At 42.4% G+C, this 20,989-nt stretch overlaps 2 protein-coding genes across 2 annotated transcripts in view; both read right to left on the reverse strand.

Moving 5' to 3' along the window:
* Positions 1–20,989, reverse strand: part of LOC134480490 (uncharacterized) — a 447,240-nt gene that overhangs the window by 367,217 nt on the left and 59,034 nt on the right. The gene's annotated exons all lie outside the window — the stretch shown is intronic.
* Positions 10,754–19,495, reverse strand: LOC134480489 (uncharacterized). Its single transcript, XM_063267989.1, has 5 exons — positions 18,946–19,495; positions 18,068–18,227; positions 16,949–17,080; positions 16,096–16,279; positions 10,754–11,791 (listed from the first exon to the last, which is right to left on the reverse strand). Exons 1-5 carry the CDS (start codon positions 19,073–19,075, stop codon positions 11,786–11,788), a joined length of 612 nt encoding a protein of 203 aa, XP_063124059.1. The 5' UTR covers positions 19,076–19,495; the 3' UTR covers positions 10,754–11,785.

Raw genomic sequence — 20,989 nt, forward strand, 5'->3', positions numbered from 1 at the left:
AGGATAGACTCTGCCATTGCAAGAAGGCGCCAGCCTTCGCCGCACCAGCCGGCCCCCTTTCAGGAAGTTAACTGTGCGCATGTGCAAGAGTGCCTTTGTGCCAGGTCTTTGCGCACTCCGGGGCGTGCCTTATGAGATCATGGGTAACAACCAATCAGGTGTGGGTGCGCCGCACTAGGGTTTTATAAGCGCGCCATGTTGGCGCGGCATGGTTTTTCCTCTTCTAAGATTAATAAAGTGGTCACAGCAAGGATTTCTAAATGTCCGCGTGCTCCTTGCCGGCGAAAAGTCACGCGCGGGACATTTGGTGCCGAGAACCCGGGACACAGAAAGCTACATCATCGCTGGTGCCAAGAGGAAGCCTCCGTTTCACGGAAGAAATCCAGAAACTGTGGAATGCAGGTAAAAAACTCTGAGAGACTATGTTTAGCCTTGATCTGCTCCAGCTCAGTCCCCTGCCAGACGCGGCAGGTGCGGCTATGGTTGCTCTGGCAACCCTCGAGTTGTTTCTATTGACCTTTGAGTTTCTAGCTACCGCCAAACGGCGTCAGAGGTCGCGTGGGAACTGCCCAGCTATAACAGCAAAGCGGAGAGTGTTGGGGGAAGGGCGAAGCGACAAAGGGCCAGAAACAGAGGGTAGTGAAAAGTTGCAAGGAGAAAAGGATCCTGATCGATCTCAAGGACCAGGCCCCCCTGCGGTCTTACCACCGCCAGAGGTGAAAGATTGGGGAAAGAACGTCCCGGGTGAGAAGGGAGGAGGTAAAAGGAACACAGTATTTTGGGAGAAAAACTTTGTCTTGGTGCTTATAAAAGGTGTTATTAAGCTCCCGCGCCGGCTCTGGGGACGCCGCGGCATCCGGGCGCTGACGCGACAGCTTTACAGAGTCATACTGATCAGATTTGATAGAGGCAGACCGCCTGAAAATTTATTCAGGAGAATCAAGCAAAAGGACATTTCAGTGCCCGTGCACAGCCTGATAGAGTTAATATAATTGGGTTGTGAGTAAAAATACTCAGGGCTGTGTTTCACTTCCATACCATTGGCGAATGTTGGTTGTGCTGCTCAGATAATATATCTCAGTATCTTACAGGAATTGGGTTTCAACACGTTGGTGAACTAGTCCAGGAATTGAGACAATCCATCGCCCATATCAACTCCACTCGAGTGGATAGTCACCGTGAACACCATCTGGCTTTTTCCCCTCTTTGTCTATTGTTTGTCTCTGGTGCACCAGGATGTCCCCATGTCTGTCAGTGTACGTCTGTGGTTTTTGTTCCTCGTTGTCTAAATGTTTTATGTTTCATGTTCAAAAGAAAAAATGGTAAAAACTTTACCTGCTGGTCGTGCACACCTTGACTTGGTTTTAACTCGTTTCAAAAAGGAACAAATGAATAAAAAACAGTTTCAATCAGGCCTTTAGAGCCCTGCACCTGTAGCTAGGAACATAGGTCAGCTGGAGAAGCTGCCCAGAAGCTAAGCGTCTACACGAGCTGATCTTAAAAGCGCCAACAGCTTCTTCATACAAGAGTTGATAGCTGTTTCTCTTAGAAAAATCCCTGACTTATTACTTGACTCAACAGGTGACAAGGTGCTTCTCTTAAAATCATAGCTAAAAGGGTAAAAATGGTGTTTGGTCTAAATATTAAAGATAGGTGTAGCCACTTCAATTTTGTTTCTCATTGGTTTTAAATGTATAAATATGCTCTACTTGCCTTGGTTATGGACTATTGGCTTTCAAGTTATTGGATATGGTTAAAAAGGTATAATATTGGTAACAGAAAGTTGACATAAAGCTGGTAATCTGGATGGAGTAATTCTAGATAACATGTGACATGAGCCAACCTAGGGAAACAGGTCTAAATTGAGGTAATATTTTTATGGAACTCTTATCCTAAAAACCAGGCTTCTAAAAGAATTTAGGACATTGTCCCTTGAGGTATTGGAGACCGCACCATTGTGCATCCAAATGTAAGAATTGACAGTCAAACGTTGTAACATAATAGATAGACCTGGGGTGCCTTGGAGACTAGATTGTTTGTTGGAGGTTGAGTTTTGCTTTCCAAAGTTGTGGCTTGCCCTGAAGTTATCCGTATTCTAATGCTAATTTCCACTGCCCAGAGAACAGCTGCCTAGTCCCGTACTCAGAACTCAGGTGACCTTGTGGCTGTGTTCTGGTGTTACAAAGAGAACTTAAAGATTGTGATTTAGGATTGCCAGTGTTACATTGACTAAGTCAAACATATTTTTAATTAAGGAAAAATCATACAGGTAGAGATTGTTACAAGATTTACGAAGGACTGATGAGGTTTTGGAACTTGTGAGAGCATTACAGCCAGTTTACTTACTCCAACTGCCATTTCAGGATAGATTTAGAGGATTGCTAACAGCCTCATGTTAGATAATTTTGTTGCTTCTTCAGTGTAAGAAGTTAGAACTTAAATCTTTCAATGTATATAGAAATTTTTACTACAAACCTTTGCTCTTAAAATGAGCTTTAATATTTGGGGAGTAGCTGTCACACTACTCCAGATAAGAATATTTGAAGCTAATTTTAAGCTTCTAAAGATATGTTAATTGGCTAAGTACCTCACCTTACCAGAGGACTTAGGTCTTTGTTATGCACATTGGAGATAAAGCTTCAGCTGTGTTAGTACAGAGTTGTGGACTAGAGTCATGGAAGTATTTTGAATAGAAACCTGGTAAAACATATCTTATTCCAAACAACAATTAATTGGTTACTACTAAATACTGATATTTGGCCTATTACATATACAACTTTTTCAGGCAAAATTGATAATTTTACTCTTTACATGCTTTTGTACTTCCTGCATATTTGTGCGTACAACCCATAGGAAATGCGCTTAGTGCATTTATAGGTGGTTCATCTAATGAAAAGGCTACATATATGATTAGATCACTTGTTTATTCTCTTGAGTTTCTGCTGCTTCAGCACAGATTATTAAATTCCATGCTTTAGCCGCTGTTTTTAAAATGTTAAAAAATCAAGCTTTCAATTCATATACTGATAGCCAATGTGTGGCTTGTGGTTTACAATTGATTTCAATTACTTAATGCTTTATTAGAGACAAGTTTTCTACATGAAATCAGTGAGTGATTTCAGTGTAAATGTCTGACAACTCACTGTCCCTTCAGTGCTCTGGCTCAGACAACTAAACAAAACCATAGACCCAGCTCTTTAAAAATGGTAATAGAATTGCTAACACACCCTCACGAAAAGAGGAAGACTCCATTTGCTTACTTTCAACTCCCAGCTTCACCCTGCCAGCTCAGGGATTTCTAGTAAGACTGAATCTGGACAATATTTACAAGATTTGACATTTCTAATTAATGCTTATGTTTAGGTAAATAAAGTTTGTGAGGTGCTAGAGAAATGGCTTAGTGGTTAAGAGCACTAAATACTGTTCCTTTATAGGACATTTAAGAACTCAAACTGGATTGCCTGGGCTCTTTAGCAAGGGAGGACAGATACCAGACAGATTATAGTCCTTACATAAGAACAATTAGTAAAAAAATCTCATTCTTTATATATCCAATACAATTATGCTGGAGACAATAATTTGGTATACAGGTCAATTTATAAATACAAGTGCTCAGTGTCCTCAATTTAATCCTCGAGGACTTACCTTAATAAATAATATCTTTACTATATCTTAATAAATAAAAAGGGGGAGTTATCCCTGTATGCTAAATAATGCTCCTTTTATTTCAATTTTAAAATTTTGGATGCCAAAGTTTATGGCACCCTACAACTAGGCATACTTCTGCCTAGGTGAAATAGAGAGATCCACTTATTGACATGTTCCTGTCCAGATATTTTATATGGGGAAGAGGGAATGTTTGTGTTTTTTCTACAGGATGCTACAAGAGTGTGCCAGCTGCCTGAGTGGTTGCTGAGACTTGCTGATCCTGGTTATTCAGCTCTCCTGGTTCGGGTCCCTGGAGTCATTCCTCTGCCCTGAGAGGAAGATAGAAGATTCCCCTTCATCCTTTGTCATCACAGAGATTTTGCCGTTGCTGCAGTCAGTGTTACCGCTGCGTGTGTTCCCGTCCCACTGTGGCCTACGCTCAGACTCTGTACACTGCTGCTTGCTGACTCCAACTGTTACCCCTGTCCCTTCATTTCTCTGGTGACTCTTGCTGCCTTAACTGGTAACTGGTGTTGTCATTTTACAGACTGTAGCTTCACAGAAAGCCACCTGTGTAAAGCTACAGTGACTGGAGAACTCTGTCCTGGAAAAGACCTTGACACTTTCGCTGCTATTGTAGCAGCCTTTACTGCTGCAGACATTGTGTCTGCAGTGTCTGGAGTTATCCTCCCCCAATCTATTGTTAGACAAGTACAGAGGGTGAACTTTCTGGAGTAGTTACTAACAATTGGGAGTTCTAAATTTTATAGGAGTGGCTTGACTACGGCCCTTGGTGGTAACAGCTGAGGAGGACCAAATAAGGTACCCACTACTTATCGGGAGTGGCTCTGTTTGATGCAGCCCTATGCTGTGGATCAGTATTCATACCATGGTTGGTTTGCAAACTCAGATCTCAACAGTAACGTGACAAGGCCGTTATCACTCAAGCACTTGTGGCCATTGTACAAAGGGCCTCACCTGGAATTTGGTTATCTTGTTCAGGATTTACTCTGTATCTGAGTTCCCTGCTCCTGCACCCCATGGATCTGTGGGTCCATTGCACTGGGAGGAGAGGGACTCTCTCTGTATCTGAGTTCTCTGCTCCTGCACCCCATGGATCTGTGGATCCATTGCACTGGGATTGAGAGAGACTCAGTGTTCCTTTGATCAGCCCTTGCACATCGCTGAGGTTTCCTCATTGCATGCGATAGGGTGATCATGACTGCTATAAATTATATAAATTATAAGGGTGAGATGTAGAGGGCTGCAATAACATTCGCCAGCACTAGATGGCGCTGGCTTCCACTGCGCCCCACGTGGTAGGCTAGGATAGACTCTGCCATTGCAAGATGGCGCCAGCCTTCGCCGCACCAGCCGGCCCCCTTTCAGGAAGTTAACTGTGCGCATGTGCAAGAGTGCCTTTGTGCCAGGTCTTTGCCCACTCCGGGGCGTGCCTTATGAGATCATGGGTAACAACCAATCAGGTGTGGGTGTGCCGCACTAGGGTTTTATAAGCGCGCCATGTTGGCGCGGCATGGTTTTTCCTCTTCTAAGATTAATAAAGTGGTCACAGTAAGGATTTCTAAATGTCCGCGTGCTCCTTGCCGGCGAAAAGTCGCGCGCGGGACAGGTCCTAATAGCACAGTCCTACTTTCTTAGAGTAACTCATAGGGACTTACCATATCCATACACCCATAGCTGTATATGCACTGGACCCCAGCGAAGTGCTCAACATTCATTGCATTTGTCACTCAGTTTGCCACAAATGTTAGATATCTGAAAAGTTCACCAAATTTGAAGGTGTGAATAAGTCCCAGTGACTGGAGTAAGCTCAAACAGTCTGTGACAACAAACAACTGCTTGAGCATCCAAGAGACAAGACGCTCACCAGGATCATAGTCTTTTCCCAGTAAGAAAATTTTAATATTAAGGCTTCAGATGAAAAGATAAATTAGGAGTTCTAGGCCAAAAAGTTTTATCCTCTGGCCTCAGGGTTGCTGCCATTCTTTCAGCCCTTCCTGGCCTCTCACAGGATCAGAGTTCTCACCTGGAAGCAGGGATATCTGGAAGGCGCATAATACATATCCACAGACTACTCTTTGGGTACAAACTGACAGGCAACTTCAAGGCTTAAAGTCATTCTCTCTCTCTCTCTCTGTTTCTGTCTCTCTCTCTGTCTCTCTGTCTTTCTCTCTGTCTCTCTCTTTGTCTCTCTCTCTCTCTCTCACACACACACACACACACACACATTTTGTGGCTACACACACTTAACATTTTTTTGTGCACTCTGCCTTTTTAATTGCAATTTTCTTTTCTCATACTCCCACGATCATGCACACGTCTGTTCATTACCCTTTCATTCTCACACACACTCTTCATACACACCTCACACATATCTCACACACAACACATGCACTCTCCTGTCACGCACACACACAGTCTTCATACACACCTCACACATATCGCACACACACCACATGCACTCTCCTGTCACGCACACACACAATCTTCATACACACCTCATACATATCTCACACACACCACATGCACTCTCCTGTCAAGCACACACACACTCTTCATACACACCTCACACATATCTCACACACACCACATGCACTCTCCTGTCACGCACACACACAGTCTTCATACACACCTCACACATATCTCACACACAACACATGCACTCTCCTGTCACGCACACACACAATCTTCATACACACCTCATACATATCTCACACACACCACATGCACTCTCCTGTCACGCACACACACAATCTTCATACACACCTCATACATATCTCACACACAGCACATGCACTCTCCTGTCACGCACACACACAATCTTCATACACACCTCACATTCTCTCCTCACTCATTCTCACATGCTCTCCTCATGCTCTCTCCCTGGCTCTCACATTTGTTCTCAGAATCGCTCTCTCATTAGCTCCCTCATTCACTCTTCACATTCTCACTCCACTCACTCTTCACATGCTCTTCTCATGCTCTCTCATTCGCTCTCACATTTGTTCTTACATTTGCTCTGTCATTTACTCTCTCATTCACTCCCGCATGCTCTCTCTCATTTACTCTTCACATGTTCTGTAGCCTTTCTCTTGCCCCAGTCCTTTATTCATGATGCAAAAGCGGGTAGAAAAATGACATTTTTTAATCATTGCCAAATCAGATGCAAAGAATGACTACATCCCATCAAGATCTAAGAATTGCAACTGTTCCCCAAAGTTTCAGGCTTCCCCTATACCAAGTCCTGTGGCCAATATAATAATAATTGTAAACTTATCATTATTTAAACTTTAATTCTTTACTTTTATACTTCAGAGTCCAAAGCTCCGAGGTCAGCTAATTGCATTTTCCTGAGACTCTCTAATGATAAATGACATGGGCAAAACTGCCAGGCAGTGGCCAGAAAGAATCAAGGTAACCCTTAGCACAGTAATTCCACTAGCTTTCTGTTCCTTGCACACAATGACTCTCATAAGAGTTCCAGTAGTTTGACTTAGTTTACTAGTATATAATTTTATATATTCTATATTTCCTTAACTAGTCTGTAATATTATATAAGACTTATTTCCTAACTTCAATAACCTTTTCCTTTCCTAGCGCCCGATTGTTGGCTCTAATTCATTTTCTCTTATTTTCTTCAAGCTGTCTTTGCAAGTCAAACCTTAATCTGGAACTTCAATTGTGCAGTTATTACATATTTTTCAAGATGAGAATACACAATATGCACCTGGGCCGCTAGGGATATGATGTGCTGTGCCCCTATGCATCAATTTCCAATTGTCTAAGAATCATAACCTCAAGGAACATCTAGTTTCACAGAATTCACCAGAGCAGAAGTAGAAAGACGTAGGAAAGTCAGACATAATAGAATAATTGTGCACACCAAGGCCACCTGATAGGCAGTCACACACAAATGAAATCTATACAGCCCTTGTCCAGGGATAAGGTTTGGAGAAATGGAAACAACCAGTTTTTAAAAAGAGCTACTGTGGGCTACTGAGATGTCTCCATCCCGGACTGCTGCAGGCAGCCTCTTATTTCAGATGGTGGGTTCATGGAGAGATGTGTCTCCTGCTTCTCAGTGTTCCAAGAAGCCACCCTACTTTACAAGGAGCTGCTGCAGGCTTCTGAGATGTCTCCATCCCGGCCTACTGCCTGCAGTCCCTGTCATTGTATGTTGTCCCCAGCATTATCCAGAGCAAGCAGACAACAAGAGGAGGTCAAAGGGATACAGATTGGAAAGGAAGATGTCAAAATATCACTATTGCGGACGACAGAAGAGTACACTTGATTCACCCCAAAAGTTACACCAGAGAACTCCTAAGCCTGATAAACAACTTCAGCAAGTGCCTGGGTATAATATTAACTCAAACAAATCAGTAGCCTTCCTCTACACAAAAGATAAAGAAGCTGAGAAAGAAATTAGGGAAATGACACCTTTCATAACAGTCCCAAATAATATAAAAATACCACAGTGTGACTTTTATCGAACAAGTGAAAGATCTGTGTGATAAGAACTTCATGATCTGAAGAAAGAAATTGAAGAAGATCTCAGAAAATGGAAAGATCTTCCATGCTCATGGCTTGTCAGGATGAAGATAGTAAAAATGGCCATTTTACCCAAAGTGACCTACAGATTCAATGCAATGCCTATCAAAATTCCAATCCAATTCTTCATAGGGTTAGACAGAACAATTTGCAAATTCACTTGGAATAACAAAAGAACACAGGATCGCTAAAACTATCCCCAACAATAAAGGACTTCCCTGGGAATCACCATCCCTGAACTCAAGCAGTATTACAGAGCATTGGTGATAAAAACTGTATGGTATTGGTACAGAGACAGGAAGATATACCAGTGGAATACAATTGCAGACACAGAAATGAACCCACACACCTATCTATGATCACTTGATTTTTGACAAAGGAGCCAAAACCATCCAGTGGAAAAAATATACTTTTTCAGCAAATGGTGCCAGTTCCACTAGAGGTCAGCATATGGAAGAGTCCAAATCATCCCCTGCTTATTGCCCTGGACAAAGCTTAAGTCCAGGTGGATCAAGGACCTCTACATCAAACCAGATACACTCAAACGAAGAGAAGCAAAAGTGGGGAAGAATCTTGAACACAAGGACACTGGAAAAAATTTCCTGAACAAAACATGAATGGCTTATGCTCTACGATCAAGAGTAGACAGATGGGACCTCATAAAGGTACAAAGCTTCTGTAAGGCAAAGGACACTGTGGTTAAGACTAAACAGCAACAAACAGATTGGGAAAAGACCTTTACTAATCCTACAACTGATAGAGGGTTATATCCAAAATATACAAAGAACTCATGAAGTTGGACTGTAGGGAGACTAATAACCCTAATAAAAATTGCAGTTCAGAGCTAAACAAAGAATTCACAGCTGAGGAATATGGAGTGGCTGAGATGCACCAAAAGAAATGTTCAACATCGTTAGTTATAAGGGAAATGCAAATCAAAACAACCCTGAGATTCCACCTCACATCAGTCTGAATGCCTAAGATCAAATGCTCAGGCAACAGAAGATGCTTGCATGGATATGAGAAAGAGGAACACTCCTCCATTGTTGGTGAGATTGCAGACTGGTACAACCATTCTGGATATCAGTCTGGAGGTTCCTCAGAAAATTAGACATTGCACTAGCTGACGACCCAGCTATACCTCTCTTGCACATATTCCCACAAGATACTCCAACATACAAGAGGGCACATGCTCCACCACGTTCATAGCGGCCATATTTATAATAGTCAGAAAATGAAAAGATCCCAGATGCCCTTCAACAGAGGAATGGAAACAGAAAGTGTGGTACATCTACACAATGGAGTACTACAGCGATATCAAAAACAATGACTTCATGAATTTCATAGGCAAATAGAATGAACTAAAACATATCATCCTGAGTGAGTTAACCCAATCACAGAAACACACACATGGTATGCACTCATTGATAAGTGGATATTAGCCCAAATGCTGGAATTCCCCAAGATTCACAGACCAAATCAAATTCAGGAAGGATGACCAAAATGTAGATGCTTCACTTCTTCCTTTAAAAGAGAAGAAGAATCCCTATTGAAGGGATAGGGAGACAAAGTTTACAACAGAGCCTGGAGGAATGGCCATTCAGAGTCTACCCCACGAGTGACCTATAGACATACAGCCTTCAAACTAGATAAGGTGTATGAAGCTAAGAGGTGCACGCTGACAGGAACTGGATATAGATGTCTCCTGAGAGGCACAGCCAGAGCATGTCAAATACAGTGGAGAATGCTAGCAGCAAACCATTGAACTGAGAACTGGACCTCAATTGGAGGAATTACAGAAAGATTGGAAGAGCTGAAGGGACTAACAACCCCATAAGAACAACCATGACTGCCAAGCAAAGTTCCCAGAGACTAAACCACTACCCAATCACTATACAGGGACTGTGCCATGGCTCCATCTGCATGTGTATCAGAGGATGGTCTTCTTGGGCACAAATGGAATGAGCAGCCCTGGGTCCTGCCTAGGCTGGGAAAGTGGATGGATGGTGAAGGGAACACCTTTATAGAAGAGGGGGAGGGCGATGGTATTCAGACTTATTTCTGGAAAACAAGGAAGGAATAACATTTGAATTCAAAATGAAAAATATCCAATTAAAATTCAACAACAACAAAATGGTGTTTAGAACTTCAAATAAAAAAAAGCCACAATCAGGAAACAGAATTGTATGCCTCTGGTTTTCTTCAAATATGCTCAGGGCCTGGGTTGGTTCTGGACCCAGGCTGAACCAAGCAGGTTCCTGCCACTGACTGCTCCTATATTCCTGTTTCCAGAGGCATCATGCAGATTAATATTGGGCAAGAGATGTGGGCAAAGTTGGGCAGAAGTGGCTTTCTGTCCTGTGGCATCAGGAGTATCTGCATTCCTGGGTGTTCAGCACTCTCCACCACGGGATTTGGGTGCAGGCTTCCTGATTGCTTTAAACTCCCTTATGCCACGTTTATATGTCCTGGGAGATATTACAGAGAAATTAATGTTTATCCCATTAATTTGTTCAACACTCTCATCCACAGAGTATAATTTAGAGGTAAGTATATATTTGACAATAAGCATACACAGTGGGTAATATATGCAATATGAAGTTGAAATTCACAGAGTTTGGAACACAGTGAACAGTGACTGTATAATTGCCTTTGAATCTCAGTCTGACTGGGAAGTGATTTTGATGCCCAGTCCCCATGAGAATGCAGAGATCCATCCCTCCCTGATAGCTGTGGGACTTCAGATGTTGACACTAATGATCAATAAAGAAGGTTCTTAAGAGTGAAGAGTTTGAGATTACTCTTTTTTTTCACCAGGATACATCCAATTTACATGATAGTAACCAGATGCAGGTTGTCAATATATACAGTCTATATCCTTATCAAAATAGAAAACCAAATGAACAAAACAACAACACATAAATAACAAAACTTCAAATGAATAGGAGGAAAACCAAATAACCAAAATAATCAAAACTCAGCCACACTTAAATAGAGGAGCTGCACTAATTTTTGCTGCTCCTTCTGCAGAATAGATTTGTAGCCTGTGTCTTTCCTTGGAGACATAGTAGACAAGCAGTTACTGATGGTAATAATCTTTCCAAGAGGAGTGGAAGTAGGTCTGTTTTGTTGGAGTGGGGGTATTAAGGACAAAGCCATCCAATACTGAGTAGAAATGATATTACAGACTTTATCTCAAAGTCTGTCCAATGTTGTGAACTGATCTCCATGAAACTCTTCTGGATGACCCACCAGGACAAGTACACATTTACACGTGCACAGTCTTTCTGGATGACCAGCAGCTCTTGATTGATGTGCATCAGCACTTCTCTGAGTCCCTCCAAATGTTTACACTTGCTGGAGGGTGGGGAGGTGAAAGTACGGCCTATTCAATCCAAAGAAATAAAACCAAAGGAGGAAAATGCAGTTCACAATTGCTATGGACATTACAGATGAGATGCAATAGTGGTGTATTTGCTGTGCACACTTAGTTCTCCTCCTGTAGCACTTCTCTCCAAGGGAGATCTTGCCCTGGTTTGTGTCTTGTTCGAGTTTCTCCTGGAGAATTTCAGACCTAGCAGAGCAAAGGAATAAAGGTTTAGTGAGTGGTTGTCAATTCAGCTCTCCCTCCTTTTTTTTTTTTTTATTAACTTGAGTATTTCTTGTATACATTTCGAGTGTTATTCCCTTTCCCGTTTTCCGGGCAAACATCCCCCTACCCCCTCCCCTTCCTTATTGGTGTTCCACTCCCAACCCTCCCCCCATTGCTGCCCTCCCCCCCACAGTCTAGTTCACTGGGGGTTCAGTCTTTCAACTCTCCCTCTTACATCAGCTCTATTCAGTTGGACAATCCAGCATGACCTGTCAGCTGAGGTCAGTCCCTGCATCCCCAAGTGTCATAGAGTACCTGCTCTTGGATTTGTATCTCAGCTTTTAAAACTGCTAGAATTTGAACTGTGGACTATACACTGTATTGGAATTTAGAGAAAAATGAGCGTATTTTTCCACTGGTCCAGATATATTATGTTGAATAATAACATTGTACCTATGTCTGAATCTGAGTTCAAGAGAGGGATGAGCAACCTACAATACCATGTGGATGCCTTCTGGAGAAGATGCCTAGAATTGAGGTGAAAGTTCTGATTATGTTTGCAGTGAAGGAACCTGCCTAGGTTCCATTTTAAGCACTGTACCTGCAAATGCACAGAGAAGCCATCTCACATCAAATCCATGGGAATTGCATGGATCCTGTAATCACTGAGAATGTGCTCCATGCAAATCTTCCCAGCGTACACACGGACATTAAAGGTGATTGTGATGTAGAAACAGAACAGCACCCCTGTAAGTCTATGGCTAGTGTAAGGCAATTTGTGAGAGGACAGAAGAGAAAATGTCCTCAGATCTTTCCGGAGAGATCACAGGAAGAAAGGAGTAGAACATAGCAAGAAATCCAGAGGATCATATATATTGTTTCATGGGCAAAATTCACATGAACTGTACCAGAACTATACTCTGAGTAGCTCTTTAGCTGCCTGAGGCTGAAATCCATGTAGGTGGTCATTCACCCAAAACGGGTACTTATATAGGGAAAGGATATTCAAATGGCTTCTTCCAGCCTGTGTTCCTACCTGAACATTAATGCTTAATGTAAAGACTCCCCAGTATACGCTGGAGGCATAAAACAAATGTTGAGTGGGATATGTACATAGTGAATAGAGCCTATAGACAGCTCAGTAAGTGATGTGCTGTCCTCTCATAAACTGACATAGACTCAGGGTTCTTTCCCTATTACCAATCTTGCTTTGCAAGTTCCCAGGGCTGTGTAGAGCTGTCTTGTTGCTCAGCAAAGGATCATATGTTGGTTGTAGACTAGACTCTTGTTCTTGTTCACTGTTTCAGACTTTCCCCAAAGTGTGCAGCTTCTTCTAATCTGAGCTGTCTTTACCATAGCCTGAGTGACTTCATGCCCAAAGCTTGAATCATAGGAAATCTCCATAACCAGGATCCAAATCAACAATTTTTCTCCCCGTAATGTGATTGTGCCACAGATATTTTGAGTAAGTACGTAAAAGCTTGCATGGATTTTCTAAGACTGAATCAGAATCTATGCAAGGGCTCCACCCTATGGTACACTTTCACTCCTTGGCTAATGGATGTCTGGATAGATTCTCCTTCAGGGCTACTCTGGGACCACTACAACATTGATGCTCCCAGTTGCAATGGCAACACCTACTCCTTGTTGTGGAATCACTGGGTTAACTAAACCTTCTGTTCCACTTTCTGAACATGGCTTCTCATAGGGCTACCTGTTCTTACACTCCCAGACTCATCTGAAATTCATCATTTCTCCTAACTCCATTGAGGCTGAAATTAAGGGAGAGAAAATGATGTTGATTGACAGCACTTGCAGAATGCTACACAGATAACATAGGGAAGCGCTTTAGATTATCTGTGCACCAAAGGGGCTCCTGACACTGCCCTGTTCTTGCACCACAGCATAGCTATGGGGCTTTTGCTGGATGACAATACACCTCCAAGCAACTCAAATTCTCAATGAATAAAATCCAAGCCAAACTCCCAGCGGAAGCTGTAGTGTGCCAAGTTAGCTGGAGAGAAATGGTAGCAGGCCATATGGAAAGCAACCTTGGAGGAGACACAGTGAGTGACACACCCTTCCAGTGGGCTTTCACCATTCACAAAGAACAGAGAAGCCGCATAAACTCATGGATTTTAGAGAGAAGCCCCCCTTACCTCCCTGTACTCCTTTCCTTTGATGTGCTCCAAAGGATTTCAATGCAGACCAGTAGTTTTACCCCTAATCACTTGAAAATCTAACTTTACAGGTGTTTTTGTGTCCTCTTTTTGGGGGGCTGCATTTCTTTTTTTTGGGGGGGGCTGCATTTCTACAGGACTTTATTGTCCTTCTTTTACACCATAACTAAAAGGGACCTGCAAGCTCCAGGCCTGTACCATTTGTTACCACTGTGAAACACGACTCACTTGAACATATTTCCCACTCCTCCCCCAGACTTCACGAGATAATTCTGTTACGGTATTTTTGAAAACAGAATAAATTAATACCTTAAGTGTCCTTTTGCTGTACAGAGCTGGATGGAGATGCCAAATGACTGGGCAGCTGTATTTCATGTTTCATGGATGTAAAGTGAACTCTTAGAGTACTTTTCTCATGAAACTTGGAAATAGAGGGAAACACATTCACTACTGCAAACACAAACACACACAAACACACAGAAATACACAGATACTCACTTGCACGCACAAATGAAAACTTTGATCTTGTGCAGCACATTTCCTGTTGAGTGAGGAATTAGTGGGAGCTATGCTGTGTACAAGTCTCTTAGACTCAAGCAGGCTGTGCTGCCCTGGCCTGTACTCATTTCCACTTCAGGAAACCTTTCTATGCAGATACTTGTTGGTTTTACAAGTAAGTTACATGTTCTGCACAGATAGCCTAAACAATACAACATCAAATTCTCAAGAGAGAGATTCTAGGAAAAGACTCCATCAAGCTCTATGTTGACTCATCATAGGCCCCTCACTAAAACTACCCTGTTTCCTTCATAGAAGACCTTGGAACCATCAGAGAAGACAGGGACTCATGGTCATTTACCAGGAACTTTTCATCATTAGAGTTCATGTGATGTTAAAACAACCTCAATGTCAGTCAGAAGGAGGCTAAAGAAATAACATACCCTGACTTTTCTGAAATGCAGCACTGTGTACAGTATTGAGAGGGAATCTATCCTTAAAGAATGCCATGCCCATGATATAGTCAGCAAAGCAATGTCAGCAGAGGGATGCACTCTAGGATTCCATGCAAGATCATGGTGAAGCCAATAAGACAATCCAGAATCTTCCCGGGGGATACCTCTGTTCAGGTAAAGTGAAGAAATCTAATCCTTATTTTGAAAATAGTTGAATGGTTTAAGAATGTGTTGAGACAAATAAGAGACAGGGCTCCACCTGGAACTGGACCGGTGATGCAAAGACTGCTGGACAGCACAAAAAAAGGAAGCTTCATGTTTGTTGAGAGACCTAGGCTTAAAGGACGAAGTTGGATAATGACTGGACAAAACTGCATGTCATGAACTGGCCTCCCCGCAGGCTCCCTAAGATGCAGATCAGCACAGCAATGCACCTTTCTTGGTGAGAATTGGGGGTATATACGGATAACTTTGTTCTTGAAGTCTCAAATCTCTCATGCCAACCCTCAGCCTTTGAGAAACCTTTTCCACATCCTTGTTCTTCTATCCAGCTTCAGATTGTAAGGCCCACATACGAACTCTCCAGGAGCACTCAAATAAGACAGGACTGACATGCTGCTCCTCAGGCTCTGTAGTTACCCAAGATCTATGAAGCATGAAGTCACCATTTTCATATACAGGGACATGAGGGGAGGAAGAACAAAAGCCACCACAAATGACAATGAGAACCATTTCTTTGGCATTTCCACCAGGCTCTCCTCCTCGAAAACTACTTACTTCCTGGAGTCTCACAAGATCCCTGTAATGAAAATGAGCTCCAGGCTTTTGCTTCATCCCTCAAAGCCCTGTTCTAGTCTAAAGAGGGGCTCCCACATAGCACCCTCCACACACATGGCATGTAGTGCTGTGATATGTGATCAACCCATCTCCCTTAATAAACTGCAGATTCTCAAAGAGCAGGAGCATTCGCTTTCCAAACATGCAGTTTCCTGAAGAGGGGCTATCTCCACAGAAAGCCTTGTAAACCATCACATGAATGAACACTTGGATGAGACCTAGGTCAGGACATGGATCAGTCAATAGACAGTTACATTGGTTTGTCTATGTTTATGGAAAGACCTGAGGACAACCTGACCTGGAGGCCTAATCCTACCTGCTGTTCCTTTGCACTGGGGACACAGATGTTCATTCCGGCCTCTTCACAGAGCCTCTTTGCCTCCACACAGGATGCTGGCCGTTCAGTCTGCTCCACCAGCAGTTCTCTGTTCTCATTCAGCAAAATCTGTATATTGTTCTTCAATTGAGTTTGTTCACACAGAAGCTGGGAGTGCCTGATGCTGAACCACAAACAAAAAATGGTAAACCCAGCCAGCTTCTATTTGCCTGTCACTCTTGCAAGTCAAATCATCCCTTCAAGGAATCCCTCATCCCCAGACATCCCCAGAACAGAGCCACACTATACAAGTTAGCACCAATTAGAGGAGGTCAAATCCAGAATCCACATTCAACATGAATCAAAGTACTTCTGATAATCCTGACACTAAGACGGTTTATATAAATCCAGGAAGAAGAAATGGTCCATATGGGTGCTTATATGTCCATGATATGCTAAAATCATCTTCACGTAGTGGGGAAATCCCCTCTGAGGGGTAATTGAAGTCCCAATAGCTATACAATCTTTCCATGTGTTTCTCATGGATCACAGATCTTTAAATCTTCTGTCAGAGTCCTAGAGATTCAGAGTTGATTGATATTCCCATCATGGTACAAAACTTTCTATCTAGAGGATCCTTAATGGGGAAAATAACAATTGGAGGGTCTTCTATAGCCTTCACATGTAGGACAACTGAGTCCAAGAGCTACAAACATAAGACCCTTGCCAGGAGGCAGGCTTCTTGTTAAAAGTCAGACACTACAGAACCAGTGCCCTGACTTTGGTTCAATGTCATACAGGACAGGAGCATTCCCTGCCTAGTGCTGGGTTCTCATCTCTGTCAGCGACTCACCGGTAGGAACTGTTCACTTGTATGAGCTCCTTGTACCTCTCCATGGCCTCACTTATTGAACTGGTCATCATTTGCATAGCCATCATTCTCATCTCATGTTCGGATTGAAGTATTGGCAATTCGACATCCAGCCTGTTGTGGGGCATGGCCCAAGAAAAAAATAACCATCTGAACTCAGGATTTCAGAATTAAGTGAATTGTAAATTAAAAAAACCCAATAAAAATTGAAATTTAAGAAATGTGGGGGGAGGGAAGAATGTGGCAAACACAAAGACCAGAGCAAAAACACAACAGTGAGACTCCAACAACAATTCTTTCAAGGAAATATTTCTACGCAAATCAGCAAAGAGTTATTTTGAAATATGGACATTTTCTAAGACTGTGGAGATATGGTTCCCCCAAGACCAACTGTACTGCAGTGGCTTGGGTCTAACAGATAGTTGTGATGATATTTCTTTTGTTTTGAAAACAGGGATTCTCAAACCTTGTTCCTATTGTTCCATGAATTCTCAGAGGGAATAACTACTTTGACAGGGTAGAGGATTTGTAACCCCTCCTTCCCTCAGGAGGGTCCTATCTACCACCTAAGTAAACAGAAGATGCAAAGTGCTCAGTTGATCCATGTGGGCATCCCCACTATCATGACCTGCAAACTGTCCATCAGACATATCCTAAGATCCCATGAAACTCCTCAGACTCCCTGACCGAGAGCTTAATACCCACAAACACTTTCACATACTTACATACCAATCAATATACAAACACAAGCAGAATCCCAACTACATGCATGGAGGTGCCATAGAATCAGTGTATAATGAAAAAAATTAGAGGAAAAGAGGGATGACGTGCAGGCATTTCATCCCCTCACTTAGAGGCAGCAAGTGTGACCAGGTCCTTCCAGCTGCTGACAGAACCAATGCTAATCCAAGGAGCTCAGGGTCAAGTACAAAAGAGGTTGACCCTAAACACACAGGACCTAGCTTGTCTCACAAGCAAATGCCTTCCAAATCTCCTTAAAATCCAGGATGAGAGGTAAACCTCTCTTGTGCTAAGAGGAAATCTTGGGTTAGCAGAGAGAAAGCACAAGACAGTGAACAGGTTACTGGCCATAATGACTACCTGTGGTCCCAATTATCATAGATATAAAGGTCCAGGATTTGATAAAATTCATCCCTCTCGAATTGACACTTCTGGATTTCAAATTTAAGTTCCTCCAGTTCCTTTAAACACTCCTCTTGCTTACTGATGACATTTTGGGATGATGCCTTCCTACCAAAACCTGTAAATAGATAAACCCAAGTGAATTTGCATATTTGGTGGCCCATGGGCAGAAAAGATCATTCTGAATCCGAAAAGGAGGTGAGGAAGGGGAAATGGTAGAGACTGGGTGAATCCCTTAAAGAGCAGAAAAGCTTTCTTAAAGGTGGATTCTTAAGCTATGTCCCTCTTCCCAACCTCTAATGCCATACACGTGCCACATTCACTATTACAGGACCCCTCACCCTGAATAGTATAACCTGACTGAGACATAAACATCTGGGATAATATTATCTCATATCAGATGTGGTGCAATTAATCCTGGAGTTCATAATGCTTAGCTCCATCAAGCTCTAATCATCTGTGTTCCAGCCCAAAGTGTCTGAGAACTCAATTCATTTCTCGGGGTGCATCCTTCCTTGTTCTCACCATCAGAGACTTATGTAAACTACAGTAATCTAGAGGAAGAAATGCTTCAACTCCCAACCATGGATGGTCACATTTTTAATCTCACTGTGCCTCCTCCTGCCATGCATTGACACTCACAATTAAAAAGCTTCCAGAAAAGAAACTGAAGGCTTACCACTTTCTGGCTTTCTCTCAAATTAAAGATCAGGAACTCCTGACTCTTGGTTTGCCTTTGAGAAATCCCAAGGCTCCTGCTTGTAAGGCCTAATCTTAGAAGGCACATCTCAATCATACCTCCTTGAGGATGTTCCCCAACTCTGCCCAGGACTCACCAAGCCTTCCCCAGAATGATTTCCTTCCTTCCAAGGAAGATGAGAGGAGGTCATCTTCCTTCAGCCTTGGTGTGGTCTCTCCTTGATCAACACTTTCCTTCTGAAATAGCCTGAGCGGCTGGCGAAACATGCCTGTTTGTGAACCCAAAGGGAACTGAAGGAATAACCCAAAGGCAGTTGGTGTCACCACAACACTGGTGACATCACAGAAGATTCTAGGGATCTCTTAGATACAATAGATTGTCCAGTGAAGGGCTTACTGATGATGCCACTGGGAAGTTCTATGACCTACCTGCTAACTAGCTCTCCAAAAATTGATCAATTTCTGTGCGGACCCTTTCCTCCAGTCTCTCATACATCACTGGGAATAGCATTTGGCAACCTCTATTGCTAAGCTAGATGTTTCTCTGTGCATCATTAGAACTCAACAGTGCTTTTGCTGGGGAGGGCTGCTTACAACCTGAATGAGAGAACAGATTTTTCTTAGCACCCAAATCTCTAGGGACCAAGGAAGAGGGAGTTTTTTCTTAAAAGTAAATCTACTACTCGAGACAATACATGTGACACACATTTCGATTCCTAAGGTTTTCCTTTTTATGGAGGCCAATATGTTTCTTCTAGACCTCTGAGTGTATAAAACCTGGAAATATTTGCTTACTGTGCAGTCCTTGACAGTTGACATTGTTTTTATTTACATATCCATGTATTTCACAAAATCAATGGTCTATTATCTTATTTTTTTAGAATAAAAACTCCTTTTTTCTTGAAACATAGGGATCAACTACAGGGCATATATAAAATAATAAATTTCTGTACCTTTTATATATTAAGTTGGACATCCTCCCTTTCTCAAATATAACAAGACAGTGAAATCGGACATCAGTGAGCAAACGTCAACCTGGACCTTGTGTTACCACATTGTAACCACATAGCCATCCCTTCTCCAATATCGTTCTTCCTGAATTTCCAAGTCCAATCCTGAGGATATTTGGGGCTACACGCTGATCTTTTACTCAGAGCAAACATAAAACTCAGGCGGATGGGCAGGGAGTGGAATGGCCTAAGGTTAGGCTAAACCTCAATTTTAATGGGTCCATAAGTTCAGGAGGGAGTCCATTCGGCATTGTCATCTGTGGCTTCTGTGTCCTTATCCTGGGTGTGCTGACTCTGTGATATGATGCCACCTCACCTCACAGATGTCAGGGTGAAAATCATGTATGAGTTTTCTGGGAAGAACTCTGCCTTTTACTACCATCTGGAGTTATACAACATCACTATGCACAGCTCAGAAGAGAGGGGTGGAGATTGTGGAGGCCTTAGAAGTTGAGGATCTTTTCTGATTAAGGCACATATTTTTTCCTATGTAATTTTTCCCTTGCTCTTTCACTAATGATGGTTGACTTCATTCCTGGCCTGAAGTCAACTGGATTCCAAGGTTTGGGATTAGGGAAGCCCCTCTTTTTGAGATGACAGGCCCAGCAAGGGATCCCACTGCATACAGGTTCCTATTCCCAAGGAAGTTGTTGCTGCAGAATCACAGCATGGGGGCAGCAGCACAGGACATCTCCCACCTCTCTCTCCTGCACCTGCAGCACTTTTAATAAGGCTGTTTGTTTGTTTGTTTGTTTGCTTTTATTTGGAAATACCTACAAAGCTGGTCAAAATTAATACGTGCCTTAAATTCCAGCACCCACAAAGTATTGTTGTTTTTGCTTTTGTTTTTGTTTTATTTCATTTCATTATTTCTGTAATTGTTGTTAGGATTCTTATTGTTTTCTTTGGTAATTCCATCTAGATATTCAATTTGTACATAGAATGTAAAGCCATGCTCTGCATGGTCCTGTTATTCATGTTAAGGATTTTTTCTTACCACCAACACCACAGATGCACACAATATTTACTTTCAAATCAGGAAAACAGGCATACAGAAGAGAGCTATGTTGTTTGGTCTCAGGTAACCAACCAATCAGGAGTGTAGGATGGCTTCCCTATGTTTTGGATCAGGTAAACTTCTGTTATTGAGATGAAAGGCCTCTGCTGAAGC

The sequence above is a fragment of the Rattus norvegicus genome, chromosome 9 (assembly GCF_036323735.1).
Source record: "Rattus norvegicus strain BN/NHsdMcwi chromosome 9, GRCr8, whole genome shotgun sequence".
In the NCBI taxonomy this organism is placed as follows: Eukaryota; Metazoa; Chordata; class Mammalia; order Rodentia; family Muridae; genus Rattus; species Rattus norvegicus.

Bases quoted from the DNA above. Each gene is read 5' to 3' on its own strand.
- LOC134480489 (XM_063267989.1), bottom strand. From the start codon at position 19,075: ATGTTTCGCCAGCCGCTCAGGCTATTTCAGAAGGAAAGTGTTGATCAA. The intron at 18,228-18,945 runs GTGAGTCCTGGG...ATCTATTTACAG, and splicing joins ATCATTCTGGGGAAGGCTTG to GTTTTGGTAGGAAGGCATCA. The intron at 16,280-16,948 runs GTGAGTCGCTGA...TTTGTGGTTCAG, and splicing joins CAAGTGAACAGTTCCTACCG to CATCAGGCACTCCCAGCTTC.